Below are 14,026 nucleotides of genomic sequence, written 5' to 3'. Positions count from 1 at the left end.
GTTCTGGGACTTGAAGAGGCCCACGACGCCCTTGCCGTGCAGCCCCCCCGAGCGCAGCAGCACGGCCTTGGTGCGGGAGTTTCGCCAGCACACCACGGGGAAGCGGTTCTGGCGGTAGCAGCGGGAGATCCGCTGGATCGTGTTGTCCTGGATGCTCTGTGGCACGATGAGCAGCCCGGGGTCGCTGCAGGGGAGACGGGGGGAGGCTCTGCAGAGCCCAGCGGGGCGCAGTACGAACCCCCCCACAGCTCCCACGAACCAGGAAAGACCCCCACTGTCCTCTCCTAACCTTGCAGACCCCCCTCCTCAAGCCGCAGCCCCGCTGAGGCTCACCTCCGGCAAATGGCGTACATGCGGTTCACGGTGGAGATGCGGAAGGGCTCATTCTTGGAGCGGGTGAGGCTGCTGCTGAGGGTGCCCAGCCCCATCCGCTGGTAGTCGCGGCAGCAGGCTCGCTCCACCAGGTGGTTGATGGTCATCTTGTCCGAAGGTTTGATGGTGGTGGTGGGGGTCAAAGTGCTTCTGTCCATCTCCTCAGACACTGCGGAGACAAAGAGGAATCTAGGTCCGCCCTCAGCACAGACACGGCATCCCACATGTGGCTGGAGGAGACGACCGGGTTGGAGGCATGTCCCAACCCCGTGGAGACAGGAGCTCCCTCCCACCACCTTCACCTGAAAGGGCTGGGCACGGGGCACGGAACGAGAGCCTTTTCTTGTGAGGTTAAAAGCACAAAGAAAAGTCAGCTGCCTGGGTACTGACGTTAGAGCAGATTTCGTTGGTACTTTCACATCGCTTGATACCACTGAGATGAGCAACAGCCCAACACAGATCTGTCCAGAGCTGTTCCATGACACTGGTCTCATCTCCTCCCTCAGAGGAGAGCAACCTCCTGGGAGGGGGGGGCAACACGGGAAAGACCTTCGCTCCAGCAAGGCTTTCAGCCCGGGACACTTCCATCCAGGCAAAATCACTGTCAGGTGGACACAACCCTTGGTGGCTGCCCTCTGCAGGTGGCTTTCCTAATGCTCCTAATGCATTTCCTAATGCCAGAACTGGAGGACAACAATGGATCTCAAAGGCATCTCTTCTGGGCCTGAATGCAGCTGGTGTTTTTGCTAATAACTTAAATGATGGACAGAGTGGAGGCTTGTAACATTTGTGGCAGACCTCGAGCTGAAAAGCACTGCAAACAAACTGGGGAGCAAACAAAAGGAGCAGAATCCAAAGTATCTTGGTGAACAGAAGGAAAGATCCAAAATCAGCCATGTCCAGTCTGCCAGACCAGCCCCACACGCGGCAGGAGGGGCTGTCCCCGCAGACACCGCTCCCCACTGAAACCTTAAATCCCATCCACCACGTCTTCTCTGACAGGCCTTCCCACCTGGGAAGGTTGTAATCTTCAACGCAGAGGACTCCTGTCCCTTCCAGTCCTTTGTTACTCTCAAACCAGTCAAGCTCTGCTCGTGTCTAACCTAACCTGCCTTGCTGCAGCTTAAATCTGTGACTTTTTATCTGAGGAGCCGAGGCCACAGACCAAAGAACTCCCTCCTCTCCGCAGGGCTCGCTAGGTATTGAAGTATGTTGAGCTGCTGACTGGCCACCACCAGCAGATGAGAACTGGGAGAGGAGACCATGGTGGCAATCCTCTGCACCAGGGAAGCTCCCACACCTGCTCCCCGCAGTGACGGCCGAGACCTCTCCCAGCTGGAAGATGCTCCTGCTCCAGCAAACGCCCCGCTCCCCACAGCCTCCCTTCCCTGCTCAGTGTGCTCCCAACCTGAGATCTCATCCTCGTTGTCCTCTGGGAAGTGCTGGCTGCTCCGCTGCTCCCACATGGGCGGCGGGTATTTCTTTCGCGGCACGTACTGGCGGCCGATTGTTTTCTTGGCGTTTTTCACCAGGTTTTTGGAGAGTGTCCTGGAACCAGAGAAGAGGTTGAGGCCAGCTGACACCACCTCCCACATGTGCATGACCACAGCCCAGCACGGCCAGAAGAGAAGCCCCTGAAGGGTTAGAGACACCAACACTCAGTGACACCGAGAGCAAAGCAGAAAACAGGAGCATCCCTCACCACCGGCTACAGGCACGGGGTCAAAGTCACTGTCACCACAGGAGGGGAGATGTCACTTGCTAGCTCCCCGGCAGGGAGGAGCTGATTCCTCAGCTGTAGGAGGGCACCAAGCCAGAGGCAGAGCCTACAGCGCTTGGCTTTCCCTGCGGGGACCCGGGTGCCCAGGGAGGCTGGACGGGGCAACCAGGCTGAGCAGGCACCCCAGCCTCCCGACCCGAGGGGAAGCCAGCCTTGTCCCAGGCTCCAACGCCAACACCTCCGCATCGGAGCTCCCACAGGCAGCGATCTGGCTCATCCCCAGAGGAGGTGGGCTCCAGCTCATGGCAGGGGCCAGGGGATCCACCGCAGGAACGCTGCCAGCCCAGCCGGGACACAGGGCTGCTCCTCCCGGGGCAGAGGGGAGGCAGCTTGCGGAAGGTGACCTGCTTGATGCCACGTAAGGGACAGGGAGAGCGCAGCTGGCCTCGGCCACTCCCGAGGGCAGCCCGGGGAAAGCAGGGAAGGGAGACCTTCCAAAACCCACGGGTGATTAGGCTGCATGGTCAGAACAGGCTCCACATGACGGAGCTCCAGAAGGCAGGAATTCCTGAAGGCAGGAATGGCCGGCCCACACACAGGACCTTGCGCTCATCACCATCTCGGTGATGAGCCCCTGGGCTCAAAGGGGAACAAATAAAGGAGATGCGGCATATACATCAGCCAGGGAAGGGGCCACGTCCAACCCAGGATAACAGCTACGCTGATGCAAAGATTTCTAGAAATTCACCTTATCAAGTCAGGGGCCAAAGTGAGACTAGGAAGTGCCTTGTTTTGCTTTGCAAAGCAGATGGTGAGGGAATCCAACGGCTCCCTACATTTACCAAGGGAGGGAAAGCCTTAGGACCGAGGAAGAACGTTGTCCTGAGAACAAAGAAGGCTAGAAATAGGAGGGCTTTCTAACTGGAGGAACAAGATTTGCAGATAGTGTGGGGCACTGGAAGCAGACTTGGAGGGGGGTGACAAAGCACATCTCGCAAGTTCAGACAGACTTCTGAGATTGTGCCCAGGCCCGGAGCTGGGCCCGGCAGCTCTACAGATCTCTGGAGGTTAGTGGTACAGGCACAGCTCCCTCAGCATGTCCTGGGATCCATCCCAGTGCCACGGAGCACCAGGATGACTGACCACCCGCCTCTGGAGGCCACGCTGCTGCGATGGTGAGAGCGCGCACCCCAAACCTGAATGTCAGACCAGCAGCCTGGAAAAGGGTATTCCCCAAGTGACAAGCCCACAGCCCAGGTCGCATGCAGAGCAGGTGAGAAGAAACCCTGGGAGCAGTGAAGGCTGCAGCCTGAGCCAATGCCACCTCGCAAGCTCCCGCACAGGGTGAAGGCATCTTACGTGGTTGAATGGCCAAGGTGCCCAAGGGACATGACCCCCACTGTCAGGCCCTGGAACATATCGGTCACCTGCTGGGAGCTGAGTCACAAACACACGGGAGAGACGCTTAGACTCCAGGGCACACCAAGCGCGAACACAGCAGCAACCAGACCCCAGCGCTACAGCACTGCTTAACCTAGCCACCGAGCGCAGGAGCAGGGTCTGGCCGCACGTCAGCACCACGCAGAGAGTTTTGCCGCTGCCCCGCAGCGCTCCCCGTCCTCCGGCACAGCAGAGCCTGCTCTCTCGTGCCCACTGGAACCTCTCCCTGAGATGCCTCCTTGGGGCTCGCGCTGCTTTGCCCTGGGCAATGGGGCAGGGAATGCCACTGAAGCAAACACTCTGCTTCCCACGTTTGACCGGTCCTCTGCACGGGGTTAGGAGACTGCTGCCGGACGTGCAGCACGTCCCTTCCCTCAGCCAAGTGGAGATCCTGGGCAAGGAGCGGTCTGAGCAAGGCACGTTCAGGGACCCTGACCTCCAGCTCAGGAGTCTGTGCCCCAGCTTTTCTTGAGTGACCCCTGCTCAGCGGCAATCTGCTGGGTGGGCTGGAGGAGGGAGAGGAGAAGCCCTGCAGTGCCTGAAAGGGGCAAGCGCATCCCACGTGCTGTTCTCCCCGCGGCATGGGTACCTGAGCGAGGGGTTCTTCTCCTTGGCCTTGGGCTGCATGGCTTGCTTGGGCGACTGCCCCACGGTGAAGGCGAAGGTGCCACGCACATGCTGAGGGTAGCGCAGCTTGTGCAGGTGCTTCCTGAAGACCTCAGCGCTGTCTGAAGCCACCTCCTCATCGAAGGCAATCTTCAGCAACTGCAGGAACAGCGGAGAGCAGGCTGAAGGGCTGGTCACGGCATGCTCAGCACGGCTGGGCCAGGGGACTGGGAAGGGCTCTTCCTACCGGCTCTTCCCACAGCACAGGGCAGAGCTCAGATCCTGGTCGGGAGCAACAGGCACAGGCCAGGCTGCCCTGTCTGTCCCCCCGTGCCAGTTACTCTGTCCCATACTCCTTCCTTCTGGAGACAGGCACTGCTGCTCCTGTGATGTCCCCAGTGCCCGGTCACTGCAGCTCTGAGCATGTAAGATGGGCAGGAAGGAGCAGACGGCGTGTTTTAGGTGCTCTCCTCCCAGCACTGCTCTGCCTCCACAAGTCTCTCAAAGATGTAAAATGCTGAATAACTACTCGCATTGTGACATCTCTCCCTGCTGTACTTCTCTCCCCAAAACCTGCTACAAGGTTTTGCAGAACCACCTCCCAGGGTGCCGCGTGGGCATCTCACACCTTTGCAGGGCTCCAGCAGACACTGGAGCAGTTGGAAAGGAGCACCCAGCTGATGAGCAAGAAGTTGCTCCTGCATACAAGAGGACTGCGACTGGAGCACCTCCCCTGTGAGGACAGGCTGAGGGAGCTGGGGTTGTTCAGCCTGGAGAAGAGAAGGCTCCAGGGAGACCTTATTGCAGCCTCCCAGTACTTAAGTGGGGCCTACAGGAAAGACGGGGAGGGACTCTTCATCAGGGAATGTACTGATAGGACAAGGGGTAACGGTTTTAAACTGAAAGAGTACAGACTTAGATTAGATGTTAGGAAGAAATTCTTTACTGTGAGGCTGGTGGGACACCGGAACAGGTTGCCCAGAGAAGCTGTGGATGCCCCATCCCTGGAAGTGTTCAAGGCCAGGTTGGATGGGGCTTTGAGCAACCTGGTCTGGTAAAAGATGTCCCTGCCCATGGCAGGGGGGTTGGACTGGACAATCTTTAAGGTCCCTTCCAACCCAAACCTCTGGCTCCCGTCCCCTCAGGTGCACTGTCACTTGCTACAGAGGTTGTCTTTGGCCCTCTCAGGAAAACTACCCCCAAACCATATCAGCCTGTGAGTGCTGATGAGCGAGTGAGTGCCTCGTCCCAAGGGATGATGCCAGCCATGGCCACGTACCTACTGGGTCTCACCAGCAACGTGCTCCTCAGCTGAGACAGTGCAATGCAAAGGAGCTGCCCACAGCCCCACATGGTCTCACCTGGAATGTGCACGAGCGCAGCTGCAAGCCCTCCTGGATGAACTGATCCACCTGGGCCTGGATATTGATCTTCTTCTCTTTGGTCAGTGAGGCGATGGGGAAGGATCGGATCACCACCTGCTCCCCCACTGGGCACAAGCATGGGAACAGGTTAGCCACATCCCGCTGCCTCAGCCCAGCACACGGCCAAGCCACACCGGACCACCCTCGGTGGCCATCACCACAGAGACCCCCGTAGGATAAGGCAGCCAGAAACAGGTTAAGACATACTACAGCCAGCCCACGGCAACTTGTAGATGATGCCTAGGATGGGCAGGAGTAATTTATCATCTACCAAAGGTGGAGAGCAAGAGCAAGCACCCCTTTTGTAGTACTGGGAGCAACCACCAAGCTTGGGGTGGCTGTGGCAACCCCCAGCAAGGCCCAGTGCTGGCTGGTCACTCACTCAAGGCAACCACCAGCGGCCCTTATCATCAACTCCTGCAGCAAGATGAGCTGCAGCCACCGCTCCAGGAGAGCTACCAGCCACCTCCTCCCCAGGCATTACCAACCCCTGAAGACAGAGGATGTGGTGCACACAAGACCCTTACCCAGAGGGTCCGTGGGAGTGCCTTTGAAGATGATGCGGTAAGTGGTGAGGAAGATGGCTCCTTCCGCGGGGAGAAGAGGTGGACCACCAATATTCCCTCCAGCAGCTTCTTCCCGTCCATCAGGCATGAGGTACACACGGAGCCCCTCCATCACACACTCCTCGCCCACCAACAGGTTGGGGCGCAGCAGCTTTGGCTACAGGGATGTACAATAGGAAGTTCAGGCCCATGCAGACTGCGGAAGGGGACTTGATAGCCCCACACAGCACCAGAACCTTCTCTGCCACTGCAGCAGGCCAGATCCCTACCTTCTGGATGGGAGGAAGCCTCTTGCTCTCCCTGTGCACGGCATCCAGTGTCTCGATGTGCATCTGCACAATATCTGTGGACAAATGTGAAGTTACAGGCTGCGACCAAAGTCCTGTCCTACACAGCACCCAGCGGGCTGCCAACCCACCCCGTAGCACTGTGTGTGCCTTCTCTTGGCCTTCCCACTGCTTCTTGCAGAACCATCTCTTGAGCAGGCCCCTGAGCTGGTCTGGAAGAATCCCCAGTGAGCTCACGCGGCCGCCCATTCCCCAGCACTGCTGCAACGCTTATTACCAGGGATCATGACATGCAGTCCCTTGAGGTGCTCGTTGGTGACTCCACTCTCCGTGCAGACTTTGTCCACAAAGCGGTTGATGAATCGCACCACATAGTTGGCCACGTCGGAACTCTCTGCATCCTCAAATCCACTTTCTGTGTCATAGCTCTCAGCCACGCTGCCAGCGATGCTGCCATACAGGAGCAGGGAAGAGTTAACCCAGAACATCTCTCCTCTACTGTAACCCATGCCAGGCAGAGCCCAAGGGAGTTTCTACTCTTGATATGAACCCAGGAGAGCTTCCACTCTTGATATGAAACACCCCTGGGCACTGCAACCTGCATCAATCCTGACGGCAGCCGAATGACCCAGATGCCCCAGGTACCACCCCAAGGAGCTCCCGTCCCCAGTTCAGGCTGCCCTGGTGTCCCCGCAGCATGGGCCTGCCAAGCTTTCTAGCCCTGCTTACCTGTTGGTGACGAAGCTGTTGCTGACACTCTCCACGTCCCCCAGCCCAGAGCTGCGCAGCAGGCGGTTCTTGCTGGTGTCGAGAGGCAGCAGCAGGTAGCTCATGCGGTTGGCGTAGTGGATGGCCTGGCTGAAAACAGTGCTCTCCTCCTTCTGGATCAGCTCCTGTTGTTTCTCTCGGCTCATGGTGGGCCAGAGCCTCAGCTGCTCCGATGCTATCTCCAGGGCAGACTTGGCTTCCTGTGGCCCCTCCGCGCTCTCCTGAAGGAGTTGGGAGATGTCAGTTGTCTGCATGGGCAGGAGACCTGCCAGCCTTCACCCCACTGTTCCCCCAAGAATCTCCCAGAACCAGGATCCCTCAGGCTGGTTCAGCATCCTTATCAGCCCGTGGACCTTCAGGGAGAGCTGCTTCTGCGCAGTGGCTCTCCAGGGACACTGGCACCATTGTCACCTCCTCACCTCATCCATGTGGTTCTCCTCGTTGTTGTCCAGGTACAAGGCTCGGATGTGGTTCTGCACATCGCAGTAGAACATGGCCTCCCAGAACTGGATGTTGGTCCACACCACATGCTCCTGCACACAGCTGTAGGCAAACTGCGTGATGCCTGGGCTCAGTTTCTGAGGAAGCAGAAGGTGGAAGAGAGTTTCATACAAATACGGCCTTTGTGCCAAGTTCTCCTTTCCAGGTAATCCTTGCTCTAGCCTGTTGCTGGGAAAAGCAACGTACCCTTGGGCTGGCAGGAGGGACACTTGCATCAGAGCTCCTCCAAGCATTCCTTGCAAACTCTTCTGAGATTTGCCCAGCACCCACCCAGAGCCCCACAGGGCCTCATGCTACAGATGCTTTATGGGAGGCAGAATTTTACGTCAGACCAGCTTGACCGACAGGTCAAGCTGGCACTTCAGAGCAGCCCCAGTTTCTGAGCACCCCTCCCGCAGGTGTTCCAGCCATCTTGGGACCCTTGGGCCCAGAGACCAGCACAGCCAGCCTGGTCAACCTTGCGAGTGGTTGGAAGCTACTGAACAGGACCCTCTACTCTGAGAAGCACCGAGGGGACAATCTGCCCTCAGCCTGGCTGCAGCGCTGGCTCTCGGTCCTTCAGGCTGCCAGCCTCTGCGGCCTGCAAGGAGTTCTGAGTCTGCGAGGCTGTACAGGGGGTCAGGGTACTGCTGATACTCACTCGGCAGAAAGCGGTGACCAGCGGCAAGAGAGCAGCTGCAATGCCATGCTCGTCCATGGCAGTGCAGTCCTGGGGAAGAGAGTGGAGGTTAGAAGAGGATTCACTGCAAGACCCCCAGACCTACGCCGATCCCTGCACCATGCTGTCTCCCACAAGGGGAGACAAGCTTCTTCCTAAGAGACACGCTCTCCCCAGCCCTCTCCTACCTGCAAACAGCAATTCATCATGCGGATTATGAAATCAAATTGCTGGTGATCCAGCACTGCCCGGTTCTGCTGCACATGCAGGTTCAGCTCCTGGGTCAGGCAGTGCCTGGCTGCTCGGCCCTTCATGGCACGCAGCACAGCAGGGAATAACTGCAGAGGAAAGAAGAAGTCACGGAGTAGAAAGACGGGGCCCATCGGAGCTCTGGTCAGGCAGTGAGTTCAAGGGCAGCCCACAACGAGGAGGTGCAGGAGGGGCTTCACATTCTGACTGTGTTGGCTGACACCAGCACAGACAGCTCATCCGCACTCGGACATGGAGGCAAACCAGAGCAAAATCCCATGTCTGACCAGCTGGAGCACAGCCCTGGGGAGGTCCCCGCTCAGCAAGGCAGGGGAGGACCCCAGCCTGGTTATCTCCATGGGACAGACCCTGGGGGGCACTCGGAGATGCAGAAATAGTGCTACGCTGACACAGTGGAGTGATCAGCCAAAAGCCCAGGGACACAACAAGGAGGAACAGTGCTGAGAGAACATGTGAACATACGGGAACAGAGCTGGTCAGCAAAGATCTGGGCACGGGCAGGGAATGTCCTCTCCAACCCGCCACGGAGGAGAGGCAAAGCAACTCCCCCTCTCCTCCCCTCAACCACCAGCTCCTCAAGAGCCACTCTCACCTTTTTGGCTTCTAACATCTTGTTCTCAAAGACGTAGGAGATGCAGTTCCTGACCACCTCCAGGCGACGGGCGCTGTTGGCCAGGGCATTGCCGTTGCGCTCCATGATGGCAGCTGAGGAGAGAATCGCCTGTTAGTTCAACCAGGGCAGGGCTTTTGCCCCTGGGTGGGGAGTGATGGGCGCCCCCTCCCCTGCTCTGCGTGGGCAGGGCTCTAGGCTCCAAGAGCTCGTGATGGAAGAATACTACGGGGTCTTCAGCCATCCCCTCATGCTGGCTGATAGACTCGAGGGAGCTCTAAGCAGCCCGAGGGGCAGAAGCTAATGGGGACAGTGCTGCTGCTTCTCCAAGACATTTTGCTCACGTGGGACCCTCGGATGTGCCGTAGTGTGAAAGGCAGCCAGCTACACCACAGTAAAGCTCCTCCTGAGCAGGGTTCCTCACCGCAGGGAAAAGCCCTCTGCACACACGTACCAATGGGGGGTCCCGATGGCACCATGCATTTCTTCTCTGCCTTCACAGCAGGAGGAGCCGTCTGCAGCTTGGCAGTGGCCTGGTCGATGATCCACTGCACTGTCCCCTCATCCAGACGAGGAAAAGGCTTCTGGTGGAGGCGCAGGTGACAGCCTTCCGTGGGCTTCTGCACCTTGTGCATGGTCACCGCTGGGTACGGGTTCTCCTGGCACAGCAATGACAGTTTCTTGTCAGGCACGCAGCCATCACGTGTCCTCTCCCAGGGCAGAAGCCCCAGCAAGGCATCCGTCAGCAACCAGGATGCTGCTCTGAGGCCAAACACTCTCCCAGCCTGTATCTCCAACCCCCAGAAACCTGCAGCCCTCAGGGCAGGCTGTCTGGACAGCAGTGCCGGCTCGTTCTGCTCCCAGGAGGCACAAGGGCAGCTCGCTTTGGCCCTGAACACAGCAGTGAGCAAAGCACCATTCAGGAGCTCCATCCTGAGACGGCCGAGGGCCCCACAGGTGCTGCTCTGCTTTCAGAAGACCTTTTCTGGCCCGCCCTGGATCAGACGACAAGCGCAGTGGCTGCTCTGGAGCAAAGGCATGGAGTGCCTGATGCCCAGGCCACCTGAAACCAAGGAATCCCTCTCCTGGGAGCAGCTTGTGCCAGGCCAGACACTTCGGGACCCATCAGCAGGTGCCCTGCCACTCATGAGAGCGCCGGATCGTGCACTGCGAGCATCAGTTCCAGCAAGAGCTTACAGAGGGAGGACAGACTGAGCGGGGCTCCGACCCAGGCTCTCCTTGCCCCGTACCCCCTTCTGACCAGGTTCCCCCTCCTGCGCTCAGGCCCCCAAGACTCACGTTTTTGTAAAGTTTCTCTGCCAGCTCCTTGATGTGCCGCAGTATTTTCTGCTTGTTCCCCTCTTCTGCGCGCATGCGCTTCACTTCATAAGCCACAAGCTGGGAGAAGAAGAGACGGGTAAGAGGAACAGCTGCCTGCTAGGCAGGATCCAGCCACCCTTCCATACCCCAGCTCCATCCCCAGTGCAACTGCAGCCGGAGTGTCACGGCAGATCCCCGGCTCAGTCCCTCGAGGGGCAGGGAGAGCTGAGCCGAGCAAGGATGAGCGGGACAGCCGGGTAGGGGGGTGCTGCTCCCAAACTGCTGCTTACCTCATCAAACAGATCGATCGAGCGGTACGGGGCCCCCCGCTCGGTCACGAAGCCAGCAAACGCCATGCCCTCCAGCACCTTGGTGAGGAAGTCATCCTCCGTCAGCCCCCTCTGCCCAAGGAAGGCTGCCTGGAAGAGGGGAGAGTGCGCACCGTCAGCAGCACTGTCCAGGCATCCGTCATTCCGGCTGACGTGGCAGCATGGGTGACACTGTTACCACAGCAAAGGACAGGCGTCCGTGCAGCAGTGGGACCATGCCATCTCCTTCCCTGTCCCACACAGGTGCAGGGACAGGGTTTGCATAGAAACCTATGCCTCTGGCCTGCAGCAGCGAGAGGCGCATTTGCAGCAGGACATGCTCGGAGGCAAGCAAAGAGCACCAGCATCAGCCCTGGTGTGCACCCCGGGGGAAGCAGGGGCACAGCGGCTGCAGGCTCCTTCTGGAAGCTGTGATGACGATCTCATCCTGAACAACGCTTGTTCACCCCACCTCTTCCCCAAACGTGGCTTTGAAGGAGCCTCTCACCTGCGCCACGAAGGGAGCCTGAAGCGCCAGGCTTCCTGTGTCTGCAGAAAGCCCTTAGGACTCTCCCCGCGGCAGATGAGCGTGGGAGGTCATCCCTCCGAGAACTGCCGGCTACGGCACACCACGTGCCTTCAGGAGCAGCCGGTGGGGAGCAGCTTTTGCTCCTCCAAACACCCTCGCCTGCTCGCTGCACATTGACTCACTGAGTGGGACAGGACGAGGGTGCTATGACAGGGACCGCTCACCCACGGCCCTGACGACACTACGGACCTACGGACCACTATGCCACCTACGCTCGCCCTCCTCACCGCTCTGCGGAGGAGCTGGACCAGCCCCTTTCCGGGGGAAGGAGCCAAGAGGTGCGGGGCTTGGTGCGAGAACACGGACTGCTGAGTCCCGTGGCCCTAAACCCGCTGTGAGAGAGGTACAGATGTTGCTGACAAGTGAAATTCAGGCTATTTTGTACTGCATACTGTTGCTGCACAGAATGATTTTATGAAATGGAAGTTCATTGTACTTTATTCACTTTGTATCAGTTTTATGAAAGGGCATTTTCTCATGTTTACTGCATGTTTACGATTTATGGAACTACTGAATCTTTGTCGGGCACCTGTCAGGAATCTTTACTGAGCATAAAAATATAGCTCAAAACCCTTATGAACACACTGCTGACTTTAAATGTCAGAGACCAGAGCACGTTTTACAGCGCAGAGCAGCACTGGTGATGCAGGAGCAGGCTGTGCACGGCACGTGCATGCTCACACGCACTCTCCTGGCACGCTTTTGCGGGTACAAGGTGTTGCCCCCTTGACCTGGCAGTGAGCTGGGCAGAGCGGGAAGGCTCCTGCCTGCCTGTCCTCAGTGACCTCGAGCGTGCGGTGAGGAGGGCATGGCTGCAGCGGGGCTGCAGGCTGCGTGACGTGGCTCGAGTCCCTCTCCTCTCACTCCCCGCCTGTTGCCTTCTCCTGCGTTAGGTCTCCTCCGTGGATGCCCAAACACTTCAAGCTTCTCCCTGCCCCACCACCCTTTCTGGTACAGCTAACGCTCCAGAACCGCCGGGGAAGGCAGGCCCTGCCTGCTTCCTCTCCCCAGATCTTAAGAAAATCCCCAGCTCCAGGCCAGGACGTGAGGGACACCTTCTGTGAGCCTCAAAGGCTGCCTGACACCAGGCACACGGGACACCAGGACACCAGCTGCAGCGCATCTGACACACGGGCATAAACAGGGAAGCGCTATCCGACCCACAAGACCTTGGGACGGTCAAGGACAAACAAGGGATGCAGATGGACCTGGGAGTGAGGTAGGAGGTCACTTGCTGGAAACACAAAACTGTCTTCTAGATACAGCTGTATTTGTGCAAACCTCTTCACAGATCAACTTATCCCAACCCACCTGGAAAAGAATTATTCCATAGGACCGTTTGAAAAAATAATTCTGCCGTGTGGACAGGAGGCTGGAGAGCAGACGGACCCAAGTCACTGCACAAACACGTTCCCTGCCCTCCCTCGCTGGCCAGGCCCCAGAGGCTTCCTCCCTTCCCCACCACGCCGCTCCCAGCAGCGGCTGTAGCCCTGGCGTGCCCACCTGCACGCGTGTGCCCGTGCTGGCACCTCACCTTATGGAATCGGATGACTGGCTCGGGATGGATGCGGATGATGTGCAGACACCAGCGATAGCCCTGAAGCAGCTGTGCAAACAAGCGGAGGAAGACGGCACGGATCTCCTTATCCTGCCAAGAGGGAAGGACAGTGTGGTCACAGCGTGGTCAGGCAGAGCGTGCGGATGAGCCAGCTCACGGGGACAGCAGTTTACACCCAGCACAGAGGTGAGGAGATCAAACCACGCGTCAGGGTCAGCATCTGCTGAGCTGGGCAGGAAACTTGGCAGAGATTCCAGGGAAAAGGGGCACGGCAGGCTGGATTCACTGTTCTGCCTCCCCTTCACAGCATCCCCGATGCTGCACACGGAGGAAAATGGAGCTCTCAGCCCCAGGGTTTGCTGAAGTGCCCAAACGTTCGGTGTCTGCCTCCAGCCCCTGCTCCGGCACGGGAGCAAACCCGGCAGCCCCTGTCCTCGGGCCAGCTACTGAAGAGGCACTGCTGGCTTCCAGGCCATGACTTGGAGCTGTGGCCTTGGTGTCTTGCCAGTATTGTCTTACTTTGCCTCTTAACCTCGGCAACACCGAGATGGAGACAGGCCTGAAATCGTGCCTGTCCACTCCATGCCCAAGAAACGGGGTGTCCAGCAGGGACAGCATCCTCACCGGAGGGGTCCCCCTTCCTCCCCGCTCCACTCACCTGCATTTTGAGAGAAGAAGCAGAAATTGTTGAAGGGGGGAATGCGAGATCTGCCACCTCCAGCTCTGGGTCCAAGACCTGCACAGACAAGGCACAAAGCATGCTCAGCCCTGGCCCAGGGGGATCTCTACCTTCACAGCTGGAAAAAGCATTCCCCAGAGACTCAACAGCACCCATAGAAAAGGTCCAAGGGGCCTGGAAACAAACCTACAGGGCTGGAAGCACCAGGTATCAGAAAACACTCTTGTCGTGCAAAGGAAGCCTCAAGGCCCGACCCTTCCTCGTGAAGCCCCGCTGCCCAGAGTGCGGACCCCAGGGACAGCTCGGTGGGCTGAGGGCAGTGGGGAAGGGGGAGCCTCTCCAGGTCTGCT

General features: G+C 58.5%; 1 protein-coding gene across 1 annotated transcript in view; it reads right to left on the bottom strand.

Moving 5' to 3' along the window:
* SBF1 (SET binding factor 1) overlaps positions 1 to 14,026 on the bottom strand; it is a 22,421-nt gene that overhangs the window by 1,485 nt on the left and 6,910 nt on the right. Inside the window, exons 6-23 of the mRNA XM_009587171.1 lie at positions 13,656 to 13,733; positions 12,974 to 13,087; positions 10,833 to 10,961; positions 10,522 to 10,620; positions 9,677 to 9,881; positions 9,205 to 9,317; positions 8,531 to 8,680; positions 8,325 to 8,393; positions 7,603 to 7,761; positions 7,145 to 7,404; positions 6,693 to 6,865; positions 6,398 to 6,471; positions 6,090 to 6,285; positions 5,500 to 5,627; positions 4,122 to 4,297; positions 1,781 to 1,920; positions 334 to 541; positions 1 to 184 (exon numbers count right to left, since the gene is read on the bottom strand). Of these exons, the coding sequence (XP_009585466.1) occupies positions 1 to 184; positions 334 to 541; positions 1,781 to 1,920; positions 4,122 to 4,297; positions 5,500 to 5,627; positions 6,090 to 6,285; positions 6,398 to 6,471; positions 6,693 to 6,865; positions 7,145 to 7,404; positions 7,603 to 7,761; positions 8,325 to 8,393; positions 8,531 to 8,680; positions 9,205 to 9,317; positions 9,677 to 9,881; positions 10,522 to 10,620; positions 10,833 to 10,961; positions 12,974 to 13,087; positions 13,656 to 13,733 (2,655 nt within the window). The remainder of the gene's footprint in view (positions 185 to 333; positions 542 to 1,780; positions 1,921 to 4,121; positions 4,298 to 5,499; positions 5,628 to 6,089; positions 6,286 to 6,397; positions 6,472 to 6,692; positions 6,866 to 7,144; positions 7,405 to 7,602; positions 7,762 to 8,324; positions 8,394 to 8,530; positions 8,681 to 9,204; positions 9,318 to 9,676; positions 9,882 to 10,521; positions 10,621 to 10,832; positions 10,962 to 12,973; positions 13,088 to 13,655; positions 13,734 to 14,026) is intronic.

The sequence above is a fragment of the Fulmarus glacialis genome, unplaced genomic scaffold, assembly GCF_000690835.1.
Source record: "Fulmarus glacialis isolate BGI_N327 unplaced genomic scaffold, ASM69083v1 scaffold29561, whole genome shotgun sequence".
In the NCBI taxonomy this organism is placed as follows: Eukaryota; Metazoa; Chordata; class Aves; order Procellariiformes; family Procellariidae; genus Fulmarus; species Fulmarus glacialis.
This window is presented reverse-complemented; position numbering and strand designations above follow the sequence as displayed.